Source organism: Diadema antillarum, unplaced genomic scaffold, assembly GCF_040938485.1.
Source record: "Diadema antillarum isolate AM-2024a unplaced genomic scaffold, OU_Dant_1.0 seq00000481_RagTag, whole genome shotgun sequence".
NCBI lineage: Eukaryota > Metazoa > Echinodermata > Echinoidea > Diadematoida > Diadematidae > Diadema > Diadema antillarum.
Genome location: NW_027271445.1, coordinates 2,836,465 through 2,861,036, shown reverse-complemented (window position 1 = coordinate 2,861,036; position 24,572 = coordinate 2,836,465). Strand labels below are relative to the sequence as shown.

The following is a 24,572-nucleotide window of genomic DNA, read 5'->3' as shown; positions in this document are numbered from 1 at the left end:
CCTTTACATATTATGATTCATACCTATTACCCAAGATTATATGGAGCGCCCTTTTTGAGCCATTTCGATGGCGTTACTTTGTTTATTAGTTAATAGTATTGTTATGGATGAGTAGAACACCGGTACAAAATACTCGAGGACTGGTCTGATGTAGCTAGTGAAGATGGTTAGTAGGTCTTCAGATGGCGCCCTGTATCGTTGCATAACGCGGAGTACGTAGAGCTTCCTTGCAGCTCGCTTGACAATGACGTCGACATGCAAATCCTAACGAAGATTACTTTGAATAGGAACACCAAGGACCTTGTTTATCATTTTCTTCCAATACATTGTCGTTCAGCTTAAGCTTGAGGGGTGGGAGTGGTGTTTTGGTAAACGTGACACGCAAAATCACTTTACGTTTTGAAGGGTTGAGTTTCATCTCCGCTTCGGCACACCACTTGCTGAGTTCTTTGAGCGTGTCCGGGACAACACTTGCAGAGTTGAATTTCTTATTCTCAGCAATGGTCACGTCATCTACGCATTTCCCATGCTCTTCTAAGGTGTCTGCTGGAGTGGATCGTTGATCATTGCGAGGAATACATGTATAAAACATAATTCAGGCTTCTAAATTTGTCTTGGTTAATGTTGGTTTCTTCATATTATGACGAGCTTGCTTCCTAAAGGCACTAAATCCATTGATAATGATATATTTAACGCTTTGGAAGCAAGCTCTACATATGTTCATTTTGCATTCTCGCCATTATCATATTATTATAATTATTTGTCACCTTTTTATCAATGTTTTGACTCACCTCCTCTGCAGATTCAAGATCTGGACTTGATGTTTATGAGCATTCAGGACGATTCCCAATATCAGTCCTCGATGGGAGATGACTTGGCCAAATGGGTATTTGATATGCCACGTCTTTCGAGCTTCAGTCTGATATGTCCCTACTTGCCTGATGGTTTCCTCTCAACAGCCGTCACCTCTGCATCATCATGCCAGGTATGTAATCTTTTGGTGTGCATTATGTAATGTGTCATTTGCTGTTGGAAGTGTAGTATGCTTTAAACATGTAGACTACAACGGTAACTGATTGAGCAACTTGTTAACTTTAAACTTAACTCAACTTAATTTGTGGACGGCCTAACTTGATAATCATTTGAGGCATGCTAATGAAACTTTGCATGGTATGTGTATGAGTGGACGAAGTTTTGCTTGTCAAATTTTGCTCAAGGTTAAAGGTCAAAGGTTAAGGTCAAAGTCTTAGAATTCAACTTTCCCCAGTATCTAAACAATGCCTGAATGTATTAATTTTTCTTAGTATTAAACTTAGTGTTTACATGTATTACCAGGGATCATGAGGTTAAAGGTGGAAACTCAAGTGAAAATATTTTTTTTTCTCCATACTTCAGAAATGGTGCAAGGTATCCTCATGAAACATAGTACATTACGTATAGACCGATTCGGGTTCGTTGAGGGCAGCAGACAAGTTGCGGTTACACGGCGCAGCCATAAGGTCTCGCTGCGGTGTCCCCGCCTACCCCCCAGCCCCCCCCCCCCCCTTCCGCCCACGGGGCAGGCGTGAACACCGCAATAATGGCGCTGCCCGTGCTGATAGAGGGCTATGATACACAAAACGCCTCTCAGAATCGATCTATATAATACTGCCTGTCAATGATTTTCTGGGGAATTTTGATGTCATGCAGTCAAATGTCAGGTACGGAGGATTAAAATGCTGAAACGTATTCCCAACAAGTTGATCTTAAAACCAATGTATCCATCCAATGAAATTGTAATATCAGTTCAATGTACTGAGTGGCTCTCATTTATACAAGCTTTTTTTTTTACGTAGGTCCCTCTTTTTCATTAACGCAATTATTTTGAATAATTATTAGTTTCATATAAAGTATGCATTTTTTGTAATACATTGACCGTTTTGAATTTGTGTAAGAACAAACATATATATATATATTTTTATAACATGTCATTTCATTTCATTGAAAAAAAAAGAAACACAAATGAGACCTAGGTCAAGGAAAGTAAACTCTCAAAACATTCGTGACAGTCTTGTCATGTCATTTCATTTCATTTTCTTTTTTTGCCAGTCAATTACCGTCTCAAATTGCCAAGATGTTATTTAGACCTATTTGGAGAACCATGCGATATTGCGGAGGCATACCAGTCGCCACAGCCTCGTTTGTAGTTTCTTGTTTTTGTTTTTATTTCTTTTACAGATCAGCGAATTTTCCGTGAAACCTTCCGAACTGGACACCAGCTTAGTCTCAGAGTCAGGAGCAGCAAACTTAGCTGAATTTCTGTGTCGTCTGCCCAATCTTACATATGCCTATCTTAACAGGGTGACACTGCCAAGGACATTCTTCACGACAATTTCCTCACAGGCTTCTCGCTGTAAAGTAAGAATCAGTTATTTTAATCTGCTCACTTTTCGTTCAATGTGAGGGAGGGGAGGGAAGGGGAGGGGAGGGGAGGGGAGGGGAGGGGAGGGGAGGGGAGGGGAGGGGAGGGGAGGGGAGTATATCACAACTGTCTTGGAGGTGGTATTACAATCTATTGCATAAAGTGAAGCCGTTGAGGGGGCAATGATGTTTTCAGATAATATTTTGTCTGGCACAGTGATATTAATCAGACAGGAAAATTCAAAATAAAAACATCACAATTATTTGAAGCATCATCATTATAAATCACTTTATATTCTATCATTGCCCATCCGACAATAATTACGTTCAGATGACAAGCCCTAAACTAGAAGTTAACTTCGACGTGCGTCCACACTACGACGTTAAATTCCTGCCCCTTTGAGTGCGTTGATTTTTGTGTCCAGACAGCCGGCATCCCCGGCACTCGTGGTTAGAGCGCTATCCATAAGATTTCTCTTGGCTCTTAACATCGAGCTAACCTCGAGGTTAGCTAACTACGATTACGTCTTCACGTTCCCTTACTACAAGGTTAACATCGAGGTTTCCTATCCTCGAGGTTAAGGTCTTTTGTCTGAACGTAACTAATGTAGCCGTACTTTGAACCAGGTCTTTTGACAAGAAAACTGTTGAAATGACAAATGATATTTTCTGCAGTGGAGGTGGTTGTGCCATTCCTTATTAACAAGGAAACCCAACCAATATGACACAAGCTATGTTGCTATGAATCCATTTCTTTCAGAGAAATAAGAATCGGTTAATAGTGAGAACGATGTGTCCTTTTGATTATCCTCATCATGTTACAGGTGGAGTGCATCACCATCAATTTCAAGCCATTAAGATCTTTCCTGAGTGATAATCAAGGAGGCATACAGGTATATATTTTGTTATTAGCGTTTTCCCTTTTCTCATTCTTTTGTTCTCTCAATTATGAGATTATCAATATTCATATATGCGATATTCATGAAGTGTAGTTATTGGTGGCCTAGCATTACCTTAGTGGGACATCTGGGTTGAAGCAGAGAAAAAGTCACAAGAAGAACAGCGAAGAGATTTACTATGGGAAATTCTTTCAAGAGTATGAAGTCTTATCTTAATCCAGTTCAAACATATTCAGCAGTACGTAATAGTGAACAGTGAGGAGAAACAAGATGGAGGTAGAATTAATCTGCTGCGAAGAATGTAGAAACAAGTTAAAGGACATCAGCAATGTGCTTTACACTTTGATCTTATACGATAGGGTCTTTTAGTAGTATCACATATTGATACATAGATATTTAATTCCGAGGTTATGCCGGTAATTTTAGCGACAAAAAAAACAAAAACAAACAAACAACAACAACAAACAAACCAAAACAAAACAAACAAAAACCACCTGAACTTAAAGAAATGCTTTGAATTCCAACATGATAAGTAATTTGATATGAAGTGAAAGAAAAAAAAATGCACATTAGGGGTTTGGGTGTGAAAAATGTCTCAAAAGTAGGCCTAATGCTTGATGATTTGTTTTTAACAACTCATCTCTGTTTTCGGGTAAGACCTAGGCATTGCAGGCTATCGGGAAGTATTGATACCAACGCGCCTTCCATGTCGTCGCGCAAACAATTCACCCTTCGCGAGCTTGCGGCGTACGTTGCTGCCTGGACATGGTGAAGATGAAGTTAGCCATCTAATGTCTGAGGTGCTGTCAGATTCCCGCAAACGATGATACTAACTTTAATTTTAGAATTTGTTGGAAGCATACGTCGTCAAGGATCGATTGTTTCGAGCGACAATTATGCAACATCGCATATTCGAGTAAAATGCAGTACATAAGTGCTCTGGCGATAAACTTGTTCGGATGTTGCCACAATACTTTTTATTGAATGAACGCCAATGGCAAGGATGAAGGCCCGTTTACACCGAGCACGGTACGGGCAACGGGCCGGGTTTTTGCAATGGTGTGCCAAAAAGGAACTATGTCTGGTTCTGTTATAAATATTACTTCCCCGCAAATAATTTTATTAAAGAATTGATCTTCTACTGTTTATTTTGTTGTTCATAATTTAGTCATAGGAATGTTACGAATTTCTTTCGTTTTTAACTGAACCAGACATGGTTCCTTTTGGGGCATCATAGCAAACAACCCCGGCCCGTTGCTCGTACCGTGCTCGGTGTCGACGCGCCCTAAGGGTTCGATAACCACGCGTTGACTAAAACCACATAATGTCACTGATTACAATTTTCTTCAATGGACCAAAAATATGTTCTTTGGGTTTATCGTTATTTTGTTTTTGTTTTTGCCTTACGTTGAAGACTTATCGTTTCTCTACCAAATATCAAAATTTTGCGGCTTTTGACGAAGCTGAAATAGAGATATCAAAGTTTTACTGGACCATTAGCTACATAATAGTTATAATTTTATAGCTTAGTACTGGCACTGTTATTAAGTAAAAATGTGGAAATTCGTTTTTAGCCTACTTTTGGAAGATTTCGAACTGGGGGGTCTTTCATTTGGATCAGACAAAAATCACCCGATCCTCTCCTACCTTGGAAAATTGTCTTTCTATTAAATTCTCCTCTCACTCTCCAACAGACACCCAGTGATGACAGCAGCTCAGAAGACGAGAGCAGCCAAGAAACAGATCAAGGTTCTGGGCAAGAAAACTTACCAGCTCCGGACGAATCTGAGACAAACAACTAAGGAAGCATGATACTATTAGTTACTATTAATAACTATTATGTTACTCTTCGAGGAGTTGGTTTCTTGAGAGGACCAGGACAAGAAAGGACACGTGCAAGAGGAAGAAATCAATGCAGGAGAGGGCAACAAACCAAGGCTAAACATCATAAAAAGAGGAGACACAAAGTTCTTTGGAATCATCTTCTTACTTATGGTCTTTCTAATATGTCCTCTTTTGTCCTATATGCGGTATCACTATTAAAAGGCTGCGTCTTTCAGCCAGGACCTGGCAGCAGGGATGAGGTTGCAGAGGGCAATCCATCCACCTTCCAGGCAATGAAGCGTGCAATCTTCCACCAAGTGGTCTGCCGTGATCTGTCCATGGAGCTACTTTTAGAGTAGCCCCATGGTGTGTCTTGGAGAATGATAAACCAAGTCCGAATGAAGGGGGGGGGGGGGGGGGGGTGGGTGGTCCCGAAGAAGAAAGACATTGAACCAAAATTTAAAATTCGGGAACAAAACGAGGAAGGACATTAGTGTCTATGCTATGAAATTGCATGAAAACAAAATCTAATGAGGAACCTACGCACTTAACAACCCCACATCAGTTTTGTTTTTAGAGAGCCGCAGTGAGATAAAACATTAACAACAGAAATGTGAGAGCTCTATATTAATTAAACTGAGACGTACTCTTATGTACCGCTGAAAGTTGAAAAACACGCAGAGACTACCAGCTGTAGACACTGCTGACACGTGATAGTACCTTGTTGAGATGTCATCATGCATGGTTGAATGACAAACCTTGTTGGCCAGTCTTGAAGAGACATCTATTTCATGCGTTTTCTCTACTTGTCTTAATTATTTTCTTCTTCATTATAGTGTTTGCAAACACTTTGTATTTGATTCGAAAATAATGAATAACATCTAAATCTGATATGATTTTCATCACAGGATACAGTTAGCAAGAGTACTACACACAGAGAAATTAGGGTTCTATTAGGGTTCATATTTTCACCCTACGAGCAAATCTAACTAAAAGGCACCTTATAGGGTTCGGGATGGGTGTAGGGGTGCAAATCCGAACCCTAAAGGGAGCCAAGTCTTAAGGGTTCGAATTTGGAACCATTCCATAGTCTTTCCCGAAAGCTGACATGTGGGTGTTGAATGGTGTTTGCTTGAAATGCCACACTATTTTTGGATATTATCGTATATTTTTATTTGAAAATATAACTACACGTTGTTAAAGAGTAACAGTGTCATCAGTAATACTGTACTAAAAAAATTACTACTTGAATTAAACATTTGTTTTTTCTTCTCGCACCGGGATCAAGAATATCATTTCAATGACGTTATCATAGAGTACACGTATTATGCGTGCACGCGTGGACCGTTCAGCACTTGGTCAATGGCAAAGCTAAAATCGCATGCGCACGCCACGCCGTTGGTCGCGCGGTATACGTACGTACGTGCATACTACTGACGTTCCTCGTTTGAAATGGACAGACGACCGTGAGGTTGGGATGATGAATTAATCTTTTTGATGAGCCAAACGTTGTGAGTAGATAGTTGTACTATAATTCCGTTGAAAATATTTCACAGTAATCGATGATGATATGTGTGAATTATGCTAATCGAATGCTGAGTGGTGAAAACTGATGCGAAAGAGTTGTATCGAGGTACATGTGTACTAACATGTCAGAAGTGCGATCATACATATCAGGTACATACAGTAAAGCATAGCGAATAAGTCAATGAAAGTGCACGGTAATACGGAAAGCCTTAACCAAGGTACTAACTACGACCAACAGCCCCATACGCATAGCCATAGCGTAATTACGCTATGCGTATGGGGCTGCTGGACGCAGTTACCAAGGTACGTACGTAAATAGGTGACCGGATGTAGTCGCATCATATTCGTTAATAGGAATTATTACGTTTGAGCCGAGTTGAGGCTCAGTTGGATATTGGTTTCTGTGAAGTTGACACGAAGAACGATGTAGGCATGTATGATGTGCCTAATGAAGAAAAATAGCGTTCCTAGTTCATTTAGGAGAATTTAAGACATGTATGAAGATTGAAGTCAGAAAATTTAGGTTGGCCTTGACTCCTTGTTGTCTATCAATGAAAATAGAATGTGTGTTATAAATTAGCAATGCCATAGTCACAGAGCATAAGCAATGACACACGATATGTGAATTTAGATAATATCTACTGGAGAAGTTGCATGTGGTAGACATGACATAAAATAAGTCACACAAACAAGGTATGTAAACGGTAAATCACTTCAGAAGTACAACTACTTGATCCCATACTTTAGCAGGTAGATATTCCAATATTGATTGTATGTTGAACTTTGTTTTATTCAATTACAGGTTGAGCCTTGCTGATCCATGCTGATGCATGGTGTTAGCTTGGTCTCATACTGGGCCAAAGGGACCTGTGATTATTCATCATCGAGTTCACTATGCATCAAGTTCAATAATGGTCTTCAGGATGAGTGATGCAGGTCAACCTCGAGAGACTGGTGAGCCATATAGGATGCCAGAGCTGGAGATGGAAGATGTTCAGGATGTCAATCCTGGTTCCTCGTTGAGTCAGTGTGGAAGCCATGCCAGTCCTTCTGAGAGTGATGGCCAGAAGGGCATACTATTTGGCAGCTGAAGCAGGTGCTATAGAAACGCATCAAAAACTAGAGCTCGAGGAGTTTCGACTTATGCAGCGTAAGATGAGATTAGCTATGAAGACCAAGCTGCAGGTTGCTGAAGCAGAGGATCAGATATACCTTCACTACGAGAACAAAAAGTTGGGAGTCGGCTTTCCTGTGAAAGCAGAGGATGAAACCTTGCTGTACCCAACTGAATGTGCCAACCAACCAGTACACACGAGTACACTGATTTCCCTGACTAGAGAAGTAGCAAAAACGTTATTTTCAAATTTTCTTTGACTTTTAGCAGATATAGTCCAAAAGCCAATAAGATCATCAGCATCATGTAGTATCCCTGAAACAGGTTTGATGAAAGCCCATCAATTTTTCCGTAGATACATCCGCACAGACCGGGAGACAGACAGGCAACCTGAAAACATATGCCTCCGGCACCATTCAGGGCAGAGGCATAATAATGAGACTCCTATGTCATAGGCTATGTCATGTATGTTTAAACCATATAAAATTTGAGACGGGTCACATTGAATCCCCCCCCCCCATTAGAATTGCTAAACACCACGGCTCTAGAAACATCTTTCCATTTTAATCCAGAAAGTAATCACCTCCCTGTTTTTAGCCTAGGGTGAGCATGAAGCCACTCCATGAAATGAAGATTAGCATTTTTTTTTTTGCAAAATATATGTGAAAATGTCTAATTTCATAGATAACGATAACTATTTATTCTGTCTTCTAAACTGTTGTCAGGTTATTCCCTTTCTTAGAATGCACTGGGCTTGAATATTTACAAGAATACTCTAAAGAAATATATAATAGAAAAATACAAGAGAACGAACTGGCAAATTACAAATTTAAACACAACCTAAAGAGAACTTGACTTCTATTCACTTTTATCTTTTTTTCTTTTTTTTTTTGGGGGGGGGGGGGTGGATTATGGATGAAAATATGAATCTGCTAATGGATATGAAATACTCAAATTATGCTTTCCATTATATTTCATACTAGATGGGGTTAGTTTGTATTGTTCATATATATTAGATATTTCTTCACCATCGATAGCCTCAGTGCTTCAATAACACATGCACACTTTGAATTGATTGTTTAAGTAGGGAACAAAAAAAAATAAGTCGCCTGCTGTTTTTTTGTAGTAGACAGCCACACAATGTATGTCAATTTTGGGCAATCTCTGGCAATGCAATGTCATAAGTGGAGTAGCTTTGTGACACTTGACAGAAGCATGATTTTCTCACAAACCCTTTATGTATATAAGGATTGAAAAATAGAGTTTGTTCCAAAACCTGAGAAAACTCAACATATCATATCTACTTTTTTGCATATAAAAGAACACTGGACTTCACTCTTTAAGAAGGCAGAAACTACATGTATTATCATTGCCCTTACATACGTCAGTGACTTGTCGAGGAAATGTGCATGTTTTACCTAAAAGAAAAAAAAAGTGAAATTCTCTTTAGGTTTTCCTTGAATTGTTCTACGCAGGTGACATCATAAACTCTTCTCACTCTGCTGCGACTGCACAAATGATTTAAAGATTATTAACTTTTGAACTGAATGTCCGCTTTTCACTTTTTTTACTGATGTGTTCTAATAGTATAAGCGAGTTCGGGGTACCAGTTTGAGCATGTGCGGAAAAAGGTTATTTGTACCGAGAGACAGGTTGGTTTTTTAATTTCACTGAGATAAGCATCTGTAATGCTAGGATTATTCATGGAATCCTTATAAATATTGCCTGCCAGTACATCCACTTGACAGCAAGCCTGGTATTTGGCAATGTTAACACACAAAAAAAGTTTGTTAACATATTCAAAACAGCACTTAATAAAATAAATGATTCCCTAAGTGTTGATTGACGAACCATACTGGTCACTTCATCTACACTGGTTAGGTTCATTCTTTGTTTGAATATGAGTTCCATAAATGGCTATGGTGGGCAAGCTGCTGCATTATGTCACTTTGAATTGAGTGAAGTGCCTAACCAACTGAGAAAAATGAAAGGTCAGTTATCTCCGGACTGGCTTATTGCTGCGCATTCACTCAATCCACATGTAGGTCTATATGAAGGTGGACTTGCCCTCTAACTCTGATTATAATTTTAAGCTTTCTTTAAGTAGGTTGTATAAAGTGCTGATATATTTGTGTAAGGTTTGGTGAAAATTAAGTGTTAAAATGATTGGAAGAGTTGTGAGACTGTAACATCAACACTTGAGGTATTTCTCATGCATGATCATAAATATCTGTAAAATATTGATGGTAATACATGTAGTAATAATGATAATGATAATAATAATAATAATAATAGTAATAATAATGATGATGATAGTAATAATAATATATTTTGCTTCTGATCATTATGCTTGTGATGGTGCCATTACCAATACCTGCTTTATGAATGTGAAAAATCGACTGCTCTTTACAATATTTTGAATGTTGGGGCTAAACTGCATACATTGTGTAATTATATTTATGGTCTACTGAGTACAATGTGCTTCTTGTTTCCATCGCTTGAAAAAACAACAACAATGTATCAAAAAAAAAATTGTTTTTAAACTTGTCTCACAAGACATATTCCTTCCTCTTTATGTCCAGTTTGTCATGCCACTGATTGGTTAACTTTATTTTCCCTTTCTGAGGTTACATTTTCTGTGGAATTGTTAATGTTAATTTGATGCAATGAAAAGTGTTTTCAGATGTGCTATTCTGCCCAAGATTTATAACTGGGACATATCTTTAGCTGTGTGCATAAAAAAGTAACCAAATTTAGATGTGCATTCTTCATTTTTTGATTCTTTTTTCACCTTTCTTATCATTGGTGTAATTGTATATGAAAAACAAAATGTGAAGTATACTAATTGTTTAATGGCGCACATTCGCTAGCTCTCAAGTTTGGAATTAGATGGAATATGTCAGTACAAGTAGTGAGTTTCAAATATATATGACAGAACTTTGCCATACCCTTCATTGTTTTGGCAATAACTTGTGTACAAGAAATCAGAGTTGACGTATCGCTGTTAATGTCTAAGAGCGTCATAAAGGTGCTTTTGATTACACATAAAGGTGCTTAAGATGTACCGGTAAATTCAAGGTACATATCTATGATCCATTCTAGAAGTAGAAGGACAATGTGAAAGATATTTGTCACATAGTTTACTATTACTCTGCACAAGCTTCAGGGATTTTTTAAATAAAAAGAATTAGTGCTTTTTGTCAATGTGGTAACTTCCTTTAAAAGAAGAAAAAGTAATCATTTGATGGAAAGAACAAATATTTTTTTCTTTTTCAATGTACTGACCAAATTTCATACATTTTTGATTTACATTGCCCTTTTTATGACAAAATATGCATCTCGTATTAGAATTTGTAGAAATACAATGTATATTTGATGTTCACTTTAAAGTAAACCATGAAAAAGAAAATCGCTGTTAACTTGTCCCTCTTCCATTAGACATATATTAAAATGTTAATAATTTATATGTAAGTATGCACTGTATTCATCATGTTTATGTTCTATTTGTTGTTGAATTGAAGTCTCTGACTTCATTTTTCGAAAGATTGTGGATTTAATTGACTGAGAAACTGTGTGTAAATCTATGCATGCTATTTTGCGTCATGTCTGGAGTGTTGCCTTAGGTAATTGTTTGTGAAGTCAGTGAAGGCATCCAGTAGACATTAGGTAATTGTTTGTGAAGTCAGTGAAGACATCCAGTATATAATTATTTTGGTTTAAAAAAAGGTTATAATTTTCACCATATGGGGTGCAGAAAGGTAACCCTATATAGAGACGTGTGCAAATTGTATTGCATCCTATATTGCGGTGACTTTATCACCCCATAGGGTGCAAAATTACAACAATAACAATATGAACCATAATGGGTGCAGGTATGAGGTGCAGAAAGGGAACCCTGTATAGAGGTCCATATTTGCACCTTTTAGGGTGTTGAATATAGGGTGCTAAATAAGAACCCCCCAAAATAGAACCCTAAATGGAGCCGCTGGTGTTACAACGATATGAACCAGAAAGGGAGCAAATTTGCACCTGAATTTTTGTTCACCATATGGGGTGCAGAAAGGGAACCCAATGTAGGGGTGCAAATATGCACCAGATATGGTGTTGAATATAGGGTGCTAAATAAGCACCCCCAAAAATAGAACCCTAAATGGAGCCGCTGGTGTTACAACGATATGAACCCTATTGGGTGCAGAAAGGGAACCCAATGGAGGGGTGCAAATATGCACTATATATGGTGTTAAATATAGGGTGCTAAATAAGCACCCCCAAAAATAGAACCCTAAATGGAGCCGCTGGTGTTACAACGATATGCACCCTGTAGGGTGCAAATTAGAACCGTAATTTCTCTGTGTGTAGTATAGTATACTGAAAAATAACAATACGCACTCTCTGAGTGAGTACTGATTATAGCATGTATAGCAAGCGGTTTATTTGTTTTGTTCTTTCAACTCATATAGGGAAAATGGTATCATGCTCTCTTGTATCTTGTATTACATTTTAGTGTAGTTCACAGTGAAATAATAATTGTATGAATAGGAATGGATATCACTTTAATTGTGCATGTGAACATCTGTAATATACTTCTACTGTACGTGGTCTCTCATGAACTATCTATGTAATTGCATGCTCTTACATTGGTTGATGTACAGAATATTTTGATTTTTATACGTTGAATAGTAATAATGAGATGATAATACCCTATGTGGGGCCATGCACAACCAGATTTGTCATGCTGACACACACACACACACACACACACACACACACACACATACACACAAAAATGACAACGTTCTTAACTATAACATTGTGACGAATAGTAACTTGTTTGTATGACGACCACTATGGATGTATTAAGATACCCATTGCTTTCCCCGAATACAGTACGTACGCAGGTATATCAACATGTATTTAAGATTAAGTGTAAGAAATTTCTTTTACGCAATATGTAATTGCGATGCCAATATTAATCCAAAGTTGTAGGAAAGTTTGTACAAAATTATTTCATATTGACTCTTGATGATTTTTTTTTTACAGTTGTATTGTAACTTCAACTGAAAAGAGAAATTCGAATTACTCTTGAAGAGAGTAATTTCGTGTTAATAAAAGGAAATAGAAAAATAAAACTTGTAATACTCGCCGGAGACGTTGAAGAACGAGGGCATAACACCACTTTGCTGTATTATATTGCACATAGGAGCTTCAGCACAATATCATTCTGGCACGTAGAACCGGGAATATGTCTAATTGTTTACACTCTAGTCATACCTGACAAAAGTCCTCAAATGACATATTGACGGTTTCAGGCAGTTTGAAATAGAACTGCATAATCATGAAAAAAATATGATAACACTATTGCTGCTTTAGACCGTCTTTCGATGTGTAAGGCTATAGTGTGTTCAAAAGGTGTACATTGTTCTGGTGAGACAATTTTGCATTACAATGTGACAATTTTATTTCACATCTCGTGGATACCTCTTGAATCCAGTGAGATTGTTGCCCTTTGTAAATCATACTTCATGTCGTAATGATTTTTGGACATCTTATCTATTCCGCGGTAACTTAAACTAATGATACAGTTGAGTGGACACCCTTTCTGTTCTTGAAGGCCACATGGATGCCTTCCATTTTGTTGTGGTACCGGTCCAGCTTCGGGGTTGGGCTCATTGGGCGCAGTAACACTCCTATAGGACAGCAAACTCAATTCGAATCTAATCAATCTGATCAAGTCAACATGATCCTTGTTGATTAGTCTTGTAGAAACAACTCTGTTTCATGTGCTTTCTCCACTTGTTTTGTTCTTCCCTCTTTCTAATGTTTTGTTTTTAAATACTTTGTATTTGAGTCGAAAATATTGATTTATGGGCTTCAGGATACAGATAGCAAGAGTACAAGTATACTAAAAAAGGTAACAAAACGCACACTCTGAGTGAGTAGCAAGTATAGCAAGCTATTTCTTTGTTTTATTATATCAGCTCATATAGAAAAAAAAAATTGGTATTATGATTTTTAAACATGTCATTAACTACATGTAAGCTGTTTTGGGTTGTTTGTGTAGTTTATGTAAATGGTGTTAGTGATGATTATGATTGTATGAATAGGAATGGATATCCCTTTGATTATGTATAAAGGCATCTGTAATATACTTCTCATATGGGACTCATGTCTCATAGTCTTTTATGGTGTATTTCTGTAATTGCTCTTACTTTGCTTCATGAACAGAATATTTTGAATTTCATATGTTGAATTATAGTAATGACATGATTATACCTTGTATAGACCACATGGATGGACGACCAGATTTGTTATGCTATCAAAGGTGAATATCGGCATTCCATCCGGTGTTTTTTAAATTTATTTCTATCAAAATTAAGTTCTGTATTTCTACACGACACAGACATAGACAGAGAGACAGACAAACAAACACACACACACACACACATACACACACACACAGCGATCTTAACTATTACATTGTGAAGAATAGCAAGTTACTTGTTCGGATGAAGACCTATTATGCACTGCCAGTAGACTTACTACGAAAAACATTGCTGTCCCCGAATACAGTACGTACGCTCGTAACTATGAAAACATGTATCCTGTACTCACTCCATCGTAAAACTTTGTAGATTAACTCTAAGAAATCTCTTTTACGAAATATGTAATTGCGATGCCTATTTTACTCAAACGTTGTAGGAAATCTATTACAGACTAAATTCATTATTGACTCTATATTCTTTGTTGTGATTTCGTTGTTGTTGGTTTTGTACAGTATTGTGACTTCAACTGAAAAGAGATATTCGAATTATTGTTGAAGAGAGGAATTTTGTGTTAAAATTGAAAGAAAAAAATGTAATACTTGCTGGCGACGTTGAAGAACGAGGGCAGAACATAACGATTATATACTAGTATCACATTGCACATAAGATCTTTGGCAAACAGTTCGGAACAGCATTTGTTTGGCACATAGGACCGGGAATATTGTCATTGTCTCCCCTCTAGTCATAACTGACTAAAGTCCTCCAATGACACCCGGACAAATGTTCGTATAAAAGTAATGAAAATAAATTTGGAACAGATAATTGTTTTAAGTGTGGTATGATTAATTTCGTTGCAAGACAGTTTGAAATAGAGCCGCATATGCATGAAAAAAATATGATAACATTATTGCTGCTTTAGACTGTCTTTCGACATGAATGGCTGCCGTGTGTTCAGAAAATGAATATTGTTGTGGTGAGACAAATAATGCTTTAAAATGTGCCAGTTTTAACTCACAGCTCTTAGATACCGCATTGATACGGTCTATTGTCGCCTACAATGTATATTATACTTCATTTTGTAATGATATTTGAACATCTTATCTATGCCGCGTTTACAAACAGTAATGATACAGTTGAGTGGACACTCTTTCTGTTTCTTGAAGGTCACATGGGTGCCTTCCATTTTGATAGTTTCGGATCCAGCTTCGGGGATGGGCTCACTCCTTTGAAAGTAGAATAACATCCCTATAGAACACTATATCACTTCTATAAGAAACAGTATAACTGTACAAAGTTGTACAATGATTGTGGGAGATTCTTGATGTATTTAAGTAAAAAGAGCTTGGTTATGAAACAAAAAGACGAACCAGTGATTTATGATACTTGTAAGGACTGTAGGATATTGATATGAATTTTATTTGACAATCACGTTATTTTTACTGCTGTGTCAAGTGAAAACTGTGATATGTTTCTAGTATATTGAGTATACACTTCTACATGCATAGTCTTTGAAATCTGAGTAAACATTTCATATAATCAAAATAAAAGCAATATCTATGTCAAAATCTAGGTCATGTTGATTTGATTTTCTATGTATGTTGCTGAAATATGAAAAAGTAATGCAGACATGTGTGGTATGTATAATGTGTCTATAATATTATGTGTATGTGTGTGTGCGTGTATGCTTTTTAGGTCTTCGGATAGACTAGTGATTTTTGATACCTGAATACTTTGTATTGTATACACACATATCTTTACACCGCACACACAAACATATAAATTGTATACATGTACTTTAGCATTTTTTTTTTACGTCAAGAAACAATGTAACACGTGACTCCTAGGCTGTCTCCTGGAATAAGGAGACACAAGTTACAGACAAAAAAAAAATGCAACAGACTTGTGTCACACTATCATACAATGATGTCACAAAATAAATTATCTTAACATATTGTATGTGTACAAAATATGATACTTATAAATTAATCACATAACCATAGAATATATATCAAAACAAAATGGGTTTTGAGTTTTTGTCACCCCGGGTTCTCTGCTTTGAAGGAATCTATTGCTTTCAAAATTGAAATTGCATATTTATACATTAACAGGTTTACTATTAACTTCTAAAATCTCTTTATTCCAAAGTATTCAATTGCAGTTTAAAGGGACTTTACAGTACTGGCTGAGGTGGGGATTCACGTTTTGAACATTCCTAAGTGAGACAATTAGAAACTCTCTTATGGGACATGAAAGAGCATGTAATTTTAAGAAGGATTTGTTTGATGGCAATTGGTTTTCAAATGGCTGAGATCTCCAAAAAGTGATAATAATAAAAGGTGACAGGAAACGCTTTATATTAGGATTTTTTCACCTTCTTTTGGAATATCTCAGCTAATGGAAACCCGACTTTCGTCAAATAAACTTACCTCGTTAACATCTCATAGAGTGGTTTCTGAATATCTCGCAAAATGTTAAAAGCTAATTCGCACCTCAACCAGAACTGTACACACCCTTTAGTGGATTCTCCCATTATTCTGTTCTCTTCTTCTTTCTCCCTCTTACTATCTTCATGCTTTAATTATCCCTCCAGTCAATTCCGATTTTCGTCTGTTTCCTTTTTCTTGGCTGTCTGCCCCTCCCACTATGCCTCTGTTTCTTTTCTCTTTCTCCTCTCTGCTATACTGTCCAAAATCCAAATCTCAGTCTCTTTATTCATTTCAGCATAAACTTAAACTAGTTTTCTTGAATTTTATATCTATAGCTATTCTTCAATCCTCCTCGACATTCTCTGTTCATACTTCACATTACTGACATTATTGATAATGCAACATGTGCCACGCTCGTGATTTCTGTATTATCTCCTGAACTGCCTTTGTACACATTTGGTATCTCTGCTATTGTACACTGCATCTGACTTGTACCTCGCTCGGGTAATCATGCAACTCTAAAGAAGTCTTTTGCCGCGGACATTGTTTTCTTTGTGTGTTTTTTTCTTTTTACTTTTCGGTGTTTATATTTCTCCAATTCACAAATTGTCATTCCTTTAATTACATATACCAAGTAAGAAATAATCTCACATCCGCATCTGGGAATCTACACCCTACAAGCAATGCTTCTATGTAAATTCCTCATATTTCACATGTTTTATTGTCTTATAAGCTGTACTTGACAATTCATCCAGGCTTTTGTATTGTGATGTTTATGTTTTATGTATTTGTTGAAATGTGGAATATGGAACAATGAAAAAACAAGCAAAACAAAAATGCTCCCTCCCATCCTCTTTATCTCACCTCACTTCGCTCTTTCCCTGTCTTTCTAGTCTCCGTCTTCCTTTTTTTTTCTTTAAATAGGGTTATAGCTTTTATAAACTACATTTCATCTTTCTTATTTCTGAAAAGATAACCCATTCTCATAATGATTATTGTAATGTTTGGAAGAATATTATTATTATTCATATGAAATATTTAGCTTATATAAATGAATGTACACAAATGCACTTCCCTGTATATTCAATTCAATGTTTACAAGGAACCAATTTTCCATAATTATCCCACCAGACAATCTACTGAGTTTCATCTACCCCTTCTGAGAACATTATTGGCTCAGAATACACTATATACACAGGCCCTATATTCTGGAATTCATTAAGTTGTGAAATAAAAAATTCTCCTTCTTTGTATTCCTTTAAGCGTAAGTTGAAATCCTTTCTGTTAAACCCTCTCTGATGTTCGTTTTTATTAACGAAGTCCCAACAACCACAGGGTTCATTATCCAACCATCAATCAATTAATCTCTGAACTCATTAATCCATGGAATAGCCATCATATTCTTTTCACGGCTGTATGCAACCACCGGCTGTTTAAAGCATCTCATCAATTCCCTCTTCAATTCCCTCTTTCGTATCCTTGATCAGCGTGTAGGCATTCTCTTTCTTCCTCCCTTCCTTCCATTCTCCACCTTTCTGTCTGGTCGTGTCGTGTTATTGTGTGTCTCCTGTTTTGTTCCGTCTTGTTTAAATTATACGTGTGTTAAGCATATACAAATAAGTATTTCGTTAGAGTTTCTTGAGTGGTTCACAATCTACAAGCTTGCTTTTTAGTGGACCTCTCAGTTCTCCTTTTTTGTCCAACTGACCCGGCGTTCAGACGATCCCCCTCTTCGCGGGGAGCGCGTAGAGAGATTGTATCGTTTTTACGATCGACCGTCCACACGTGTCTTGATATCCCCCGGTGAACGGGGGACAAATCACTGCTAGGCACCGTATGCGCGTACAAAATGGCATTTTGAGCATGCGCACTTAGGAGAAAAACAGCTGCATGAGCTGCGCGCACTGTCCCCCACCAGAATTTCCCTGCGTTCAGACGATCCCCCGCTGCGAGGGGAATGTCCCGTTTGCCAGGACATCCCCCGGCAATCCCATCGTGTGGACGCTCGGTGGGACATTCCCCTGTCCCCCGGCAAGCTTGTCGAGCCCGGCAACAAATTCTGGTGGGGGACAGTGCGCGCAGCTCATGCAGCTGTTTTTCTCCTAAGTGCGCATGCTCAAAATGCCATTTTGTACGCGCATACGGTGCCTAGCAGTGATTTGTCCCCCGTTCACCGGGGGATATCAAGACACGTGTGGACGGTCGATCGTAAAAAAGATACAATCTCTCTACGCGCTCCCCGCGAAGAGGGGGATCGTCTGAACGCCGGGATTGTTGCCGGGCTCGACAAGCTTGCCGGGGGACAGGGGAATGTCCCACCGAGCGTCCACACGATGGGATTGCCGGGGGATGTCCTGGCAAACGGGACATTCCCCTCGCAGCGGGGGATCGTCTGAACGCAGGGTATAACATAGACTTGTATTATTTTGGGTATACATGCATATATATGTAACTTTATTATTGTATCATTTGATATCATTTCCAAGTTGTGTGTATACGATTGTGATACTAACCTAATATACTGTGTTGTGTTCTGTTGGAAAAAAGGAGAATTAGATAAAATGAAAATGAAATGAATGAACCTAGGCCTGTGTAAATCATACAAACAACTCTTCTTTCACGGAGAAAATGGACAGCGTATGCATAACTTTCTTTATTCAACAGTCCTTTCAAAGACTTCATAAATGGTATTCAAAGCAAACTTCTTTTTATGTTTTCTTTGTTATAGCTATGGCCTCAAACTGTAACACCTTCCATGCAATATATCCTTACTGGAGCCTGCAAACCAAAAAATAGCTAATCATTCTTTCACTCTTTCCCAGGAAAAAAAAAGAAAAAAAAAGATGTTTTTGATTTCTATGTGCATGCATTTAGTTGGATCCCGAAACAATTCCAATCTTGTGTATTCTTTTCTATTAGTCCATGGTGCAGCAGGCTGCAGAACTGAGAGGACATTTAACCGGTATGAAGCGCTAGATGGCGCTATCCAGTTCTTGCAGTGAATTTCCCGTCAAGGCATTGGTGTAGCACGTCGTCGAAATTGCCTTACCGTTGACTTGTGTCTATCCATTCTGTAAGTGCTACAGGAAAAAACAATAACAGCAACATCATCATCATCATCATCATCATAATCATCAACAACAACAACAACAACAACAACGAAGAACACAGAATAAATAAGCAACGCTACATCCAAGTAAACTCCAAGTAAGTAAGTAAGTAAGTAAGTAAACAAACAAACAAAAAAATAAATGAGAAGAGACATTTATCCCTTTTTTTTTGTTCGGGTTGATTTGGTTTTCTAGTTCCTTATGATTTAAATGTCTTGACAGATGGTCAAGATTATTAGTTGAAAAAAAAAGATAAGTAATGGGAAAATCGGCTACAAACAACCTGATTGACATCACCGTGTGGCATGTTATGTGCAGAAAGGGCTAACTCTGAATTGTTGATCGAGGTGTCATCAAATTCAACAATTATTTCCCAGTCAAACATTGAGAAGCTTCGTTACTAATACCATGTATTACAAAGGAACTAGCATCATGAACAAACTGTCGTCAGAGGACGGTCGGAGATAATGGCAGTACTGCTATAAAGTTTCCGTAAACATGACTCTGGGTTGGATGGCTTGGGGTCTTCAACATCCTGACTTTATGCAAATGGAAACGAATATTTACAACTTGTAACTATACTCGAAATTAATGACAACTTTTCTTGATCTTTTTCTTTATCCTCCTCCTTCTCCACCTCCTCCAGAACTCCTCCTCCTCCTCCTCCTCATCATCATCATCATCTCTCCCTCTCTCTCTGTCGCTATTCTTGAAGCGGATGGTTAGTAAATCTAGTTCTTTTCCCCTTTTTGACAGCCGTCATTTTTTTTTTCAGTTCCCTATTGATAACATTGCAATGATAGTAAAGTGTTTACGATCTACATATATATATATATATATATATATATATATATATACTCCTAGATGGGTCATTTGGAAGACATTTCCATTTGTTTTATGCAAATTTTAAAATACATGTTCAATGGCAATTTACGCAATGGAGACACGAAAATTGTCTCCTTAATGACCAGTTGTCTCCCTAATGAAGACACTTCCCCCCAATATGTCTCCCTAAGGTGCCAACTAGGGATATGTATATATATATATATAATCATATATATATATATATATATATATATATATATTTATATATATATATTTGCAAATGAGTTTGTGTATGCGTGCGCTTTGTTAGATTATTGTTAGTTTGCTGATGTTGACATACAAACTAATTTGCTCTCAACCATGATATTTTTCCTTTGTTATTCGGAGATTGTTGCTTTATCTCGTCATCTGCAGATATCAGTCATGGGAGTGAAATTCATAGTCATTCCCCTTGTCATGTAATTATCTGGCATGTGCATTATACCCTAGAGTGAAAAATCGTCTGATGTAAAACAGACTCTAAATGTAAAAAAAAAAAAAAACGTTTAACCCTAAAGAACTACATGTAATATTCCTGTAATAAACCATTTAACTGTGAAAACGAGGCAACATTTTAAATGTAATAACCAAAGTCAAGCTATATACAGTGAGCAGTATACCCTTTAACGTTAAATGAAATAATCGTTCATAGATAATTATATTTGACCCGAATTGTAATGTCGATCTCAAATGAAATATATGTAGGTATAGCGTTAACCCGTAAATGTAGGCCTTTTAACTTTTAACTCTATGCTGATATGTGATACCCACCCTGAAAACTACAGATCTTAACCCAAAATGTAATATCGACCGAAAAGGATACTTTTAATCGCATGAAAAATAATCGACCCTGCATTTGGGGCTAAAGATTATAATACATTTAGGGTAGATATTACATTTAACCTTTTTACATTTCGAGGAGATGCAGCTTAACCTATGGAATCAAACTATATAATATGTCTACTCTTATGAACAAAGGGCTCCATGTGTATTCAACTGATCTTACACAGTTTGTTTATAACCTGTTTCTGTATTCCAACTGTTTTCCAACCACAAAATTTGGGGACTCTTATATTGTTTCATGAAAATTCTTTTAGTCTAATAATTCTACGTTTTTGTCACGTTGTATTTTCTATCAAACAAGATCACCCACTGTTCTTTCGGGTAGGCATTAATGTTATCATAATAGAAAGTACCGTAAGTCAAATTGAACATGGAATGAATTAGTATAAGTAGACAGTAAACCCTTTAATAATAGATTAGTTTATGCCGTGTGATCACTTGACCACTGACTGCCGCGACTTCTATAAAGCTCTGTATAGTAGAGATAAGGTTATAATATGCATACTTTTAAGACGTGTCATTGGTTGATTCTGTTTAAACGCTGTAATGAGCACAAAGTCCATTTTATTGCGCAAAGTAGATCATTGTGTACAAAATAAGTCCGTTACCTTCGCGCTAATGCAAACTCTAGGCCATTCATGTCCTTCGTGTAATTATTATTTCACACAGTTTCTGCTTGGATGCTGCATCTTCTACACGTTGTTCTGCATTGTAGTTATCGAACACTCACAGGTAGAGAGAGGGCGTATTGCCTACCTATTATAGGCATTACACTCAGCTGCAAACACGTGTTCATGATGTTTGCTTTGATTTCAGCTCGATCAATGCCATCTTACTGCAATTTGCCAATACTGTCTTTGAAGGAAACCAAAACCCGAAAAACAACGTGAAGTGAGTGGAAGCAGCAACATTATTAGAACACATCAGTAAAAGTCTTAGGAAAATTGGATAATCGATGCAAAAGTTATGAATCTTTAAAGATTTGGTGTTGTAATGGCTTGATAAGGAGACTACTCCAGTATGGCACCATAGTGGACAACAATACCTGTTAATTTGATCACTTTCATCAGTGACAGATCTCATTCATTCAGATAGACATTCATTATTATGCAAGGCATATGTTCACATAATTAGGCATCAATGCAACGAGGAAGAGTGTCCCTTCCCTCACAACCACAATTGCACTTTCCATACTAGTTGACACAAAATATTATGAAGTAGTAACCCTCTAAAGTTGGATCACCTTTTTTCTGATATGCACTGAGTAGCTCGAAAGCAACGGACGAAGGCACACGCAGTTTTTTTTTTAAGTTACTGAAGAAAAACAAAGGTCATCAAGCTGATACAATGGAACATTCAGTTGACATCATTAACTGCAGCAGTTGTATTCCAAAGGCCACTTTCCACCTAGCAATGCTGAACTTAGAATATATAGTTCATTCATGATTCAATGTCGAACTGATACACAACCCAGAATGATGTATTAAAGAGACGAAATGGACACCTATTAAAAAGAGACACTACACTTATTTATCGATTTACTGGCCATCTAAATTTACATATCATTTTGGATTGCATAAGTGCATATGTTCGTCAACAAAGTTTCACATTTCATTTGCAGAGGACAATCAGTTTTCACCTTAAAATCCTGATAAATGAAGTTACGAATCAATCAAATTATACAGCTAAATTAACTGTTTCGTAATGTACACCTAATGGCGTGTTAAGAGGGTAAATTGTGTCTTTTTTTGATATAACATAATGAGGAGCACCGTCAATATCAGGCAGTTGCAAATATGCAAAGTCTCAAATTTGATATTCTAGATCTTTTTTGTTTGTATTTAAAATCTTTAGCAACAACGACTCAAGCGTGTCTTTCGCATTATAGGTGCATTTTAAAGAAGAAGACCCCCTCCCCGCAATGATGGCGATATACGATGGTAGAACTGGCGTCACCAAACGTCATAACCATGAACGCTAAACTACGAAGAAAACCCAATGTTGTGCGCTGTAGTAATTATCTCAACTGGTATATTAACTCAAAAGCCATTTGATTTGGGTGTCAATAAAATCATGTGATGCTATTACGTCTACTTCCTTGAAAAGTACCCGCTACTCATGGGTGAAGTGGGTAACACAGTGAGTGTTGTAAAGGGTGGGAATAATTATGATTTGATTTCAGATGAAATACTGCTATTTCACCAGATAGGATCTGACACCGTATACACTGCGAGTACATTCATGACATTTACATTGTAAGTGTTTGAGCCTGCACCACTTTATTCATCATAGCCAATACAATGCATGCTGCAGTGCCATACGCTGAATTGAAGACTGTACTTAGCAGTCCTGTATTTACGTTAGGTCCGACTTTGAGCGCGAAAAAAATGTGAATGTTTTGAACAAAGCCATTGTAATGCACGATGAGAGCAAACGGATAAATCTATCCCTCGTTGAACTTTGGACTATGTCTCCTATGAACTGTGTAAATAGTATGCTGTATGCCATCTATGTATTAGCAAGCAAACGGCTGCGCCCATAAGAGCGTCACATTCACTTCTACGCACTCATTTCATTGAAGAATAATTCTGTCTCGGATCAGGGCGCATTGGTTGGGGTGTGTTCGAATATCGCCATTTAAAAAAAAAACATGATCACTGTTTACTTGACAGTTTTTTGGACATTACGATCAAAAAGTAAATTCACCTTATTCTCCAAGGATTTTCTCGGTCTTTGACTACAGTCTGTGATGGATAGAAAATACGACCTCGTTCTCCTATTAACACTGGCTGCTGTGCTCTGTGGCCACAATGGAAAAGGTAGGTGTAACTTTATTTCTAACGCCCTGCACTCAATTTAGCTTGGTATAGGGCCTATCAATAAAAACTGTGTCGAAACTGATACAGCCAACAAGAGACGTAGCAAATTCAGACGAGGACTGGAATGTAATCACGGTGTATGGTTTAATTGTCGTGACTGTGAAAAGTAATCAATCACGACATATGACGTGTATGAATATCTGTCTAATTTATAGTCACCGCTCTAATGTAAAATTCAAGGAGAAAAGGAAGAGTTTATCACAAGAGCTAGACATCCACGAGTCATATTTATAAAGCCCTGCGAGCTATACTTTGAAAAAGAGGTCCATAAGTCTTAAAGTTTACACCGTAACGAGTCTTGCAACCCACGAGCCATAGAGTCTGCACACCAAAACGATAAACATTATTTCCCGAAGGTTCGTTAACCCGAAAATGAAATAAGGGTCCCTACTCCGTAGGTTCCTTTAACCGAAAAAAAAGTAA

At 37.4% G+C, this 24,572-nt stretch overlaps 2 protein-coding genes across 2 annotated transcripts in view; both read left to right on the top strand.

Annotated features, from left to right (window-relative positions):
* Positions 1–5,517, top strand: part of LOC139733546 (uncharacterized) — a 93,185-nt gene extending 87,668 nt beyond the window's left edge. Inside the window, exons 6-9 of the mRNA XM_071644352.1 lie at positions 803–985; positions 2,218–2,397; positions 3,225–3,293; positions 4,994–5,517. Coding sequence (XP_071500453.1) covers positions 803–985; positions 2,218–2,397; positions 3,225–3,293; positions 4,994–5,101 — 540 coding nt within the window. The 3' untranslated portion in view covers positions 5,102–5,517. The remainder of the gene's footprint in view (positions 1–802; positions 986–2,217; positions 2,398–3,224; positions 3,294–4,993) is intronic.
* Positions 5,518–23,838: 18,321 nt separating this feature from the next.
* Positions 23,839–24,572, top strand: part of LOC139733523 (uncharacterized) — a 666,293-nt gene continuing 665,559 nt past the window's right edge. Inside the window, exon 1 of the mRNA XM_071644333.1 lies at positions 23,839–24,089. The gene's annotated coding sequence lies outside the window, so the exon portion shown is untranslated. The remainder of the gene's footprint in view (positions 24,090–24,572) is intronic.